Source organism: Notamacropus eugenii, chromosome 4, assembly GCF_028372415.1.
Source record: "Notamacropus eugenii isolate mMacEug1 chromosome 4, mMacEug1.pri_v2, whole genome shotgun sequence".
Lineage (NCBI taxonomy): Eukaryota > Metazoa > Chordata > Mammalia > Diprotodontia > Macropodidae > Notamacropus > Notamacropus eugenii.
Genome location: NC_092875.1, coordinates 419,246,645 through 419,248,638, shown reverse-complemented (window position 1 = coordinate 419,248,638; position 1,994 = coordinate 419,246,645). Strand labels below are relative to the sequence as shown.

The following is a 1,994-nucleotide window of genomic DNA, read 5'->3' as shown; positions in this document are numbered from 1 at the left end:
GGGGTTATAATACCCTTTAAACCCTTTCCCCAACAGATATACCATTTGGCAGCTTTTCTCCATGGAAGGGAGAGAAGACTCATCTCTCGGCTTACATGACATTTCCTCCCTTGGAAAGCACTTAAACGTTCATAAACTGGGAATGCTTGCTGCCCTTCCTCCTTGACAAATAGCATTTCTCAGAGTAATAGTTCCAGGCAGCCCCAGTTGGCCACAGCCAAGACTTGTTTAAAGGATAAGATGTATCTGGCTTTAAGACATGGGATCAGTGCAAGGGCAGACTGTTTGTGTCTCTGGAGAATCCAGATGGGTTAAGAGTTAAAGTCCTCATGATCATTCACTTTATATGTGAGTGAGTGCTGGGCAGAGATAGTGAAAGAGGCAGACAGACTGACTCTTCTCATCTCTTGAGTAATCCCAATTTGATTCTCCCAGGAGGTAAATTTCATCCTTCTCTGTAGAGGCTGTGAATGTTTTTTTTCCCCCAAACATGAAGGTAAGATATGCATGCCTTTGATTTGTGCCAATGAAATCATCCTTAAAGGGAAATGATTTAGCTGAAAGAACAGGAAAGGCATACCTGTTCAGCTATAGGTTGGGCTAGTTGACTTCTGGAGTCACTCCCAGCTCTGAGAGTCTATGAAAAGAGAAGGGAAGGAAATATGAGCTGGTGACTACTAAGCGTGCTTTAAAAATTGTCAGTGCTTTGAAAAGAACTCTGATCAAGGCACTGACTCACCATGATTCCTGAGAACTGATGAAGAAGTAAGCAACCCACCTACTGCCCAAGTGGGGAGGGACACAAGATCAGAATGGAATTTGTTTTGCTTGACTATGTATATTTATTAGAGGGACTTTTTCTTTCTTTTTCCTTCTTCCTATGAAAGTTATATGAGAAAGAAAAAGAGACTAGGAATAAAGTATAACAAGAAAAAAAAACAGGGAAAAGAGTGTCATTTGGCATCTTTTTAGAAATATGCATATAAGAGAATAAAAGGAAGGCCAGAGAGAATCACGGAATAATAGGACAGCTTTGAAAGTTATGTGTTGAATTTATTTGTATAAACATTTATTTAAAAAGAAAAGCAAGTTACATAAAGATCCACAGTTCTATGGGAATCCTCTTCTTTTGTTATACTGTGCACACAGAAATGCTCATTCTATTTGGTGTTGAAGTTCAGAATAAAAGAAATTCATGGTTTTGAACTAAATTTATTTAAATTGATAATTTTAAATATCTCTCTGAAGAGAATTCCCTGTAAACTATAAGCTCCTTGAGAGCAGAGACCATTTTGGGGAGTTATTTCTAGCAGTTCCTGGCACCTAGTAAGTCCTAATAATGGTTGTTGATTGATTGGATGAGGGAGTCAATGAATCCTAGTCTGAAACTTGATAGGAACTGAAATTGGAGACAATATTTAGAAAACTGAAATGAATCAGACTCAGACCCATACTTCAAAGGTATCATCCTTGTAGGTATTCCCTTGTCAGTGCAGAATTTGATCATTTCCAAGCCCACAATAAAAAGAATTATGAATTGCTGTAGCCAATATCTATCTATCCATCTTTCTCTCTCTCTTTCTTTCTTTCTTTCTTCCTTCCTTCCTTCCTTCCTTCCTTCCTTCCTTCCTTCCTTCCTTTCTTCTCTTTCTTTCTTTCTTTCTTTCTTTCTTTCTTTCTTTCTTTCTTTCTTTCTTTCTTTCTTTCTTTCTTTCTTTCTTTCCTTCTTTCTTTCCTTTCCTTCTTTCTTCTTTCTTTCTTTCTTTCTTCTTCTTTCTTTCTTTCTTTCTTTCTTTCTTTCTTTCTTTCTTTCTTTCTTTCTTTCTTTCTTTCTTTCTTTCTTTCTTTCTTTCTTTCTTCTTTCTTTCTTTCTTTCTTTCTTTCTTTCTTTCTTTCTTTCTCTCTCTCTCTCCCTTCCTTCCTTCCTTTCTTCCTTTCTTTTGTTCTTTCTTTTTTCTTTTTTTCTTTCTTTCTTTCTCTCTCTCTTTTCCTTC

General features: G+C 36.7%; 1 protein-coding gene across 1 annotated transcript in view; it reads left to right on the top strand.

The window, feature by feature from the left end:
- Nucleotides 1–371: 371 nt before the first annotated feature.
- C7 (complement C7) overlaps nucleotides 372–1,994 on the top strand; it is a 68,551-nt gene continuing 66,928 nt past the window's right edge. Inside the window, exon 1 of the mRNA XM_072605742.1 lies at nucleotides 372–496. Within this exon, the coding sequence (XP_072461843.1) occupies nucleotides 491–496 (6 nt within the window). The 5' untranslated portion in view covers nucleotides 372–490. The remainder of the gene's footprint in view (nucleotides 497–1,994) is intronic.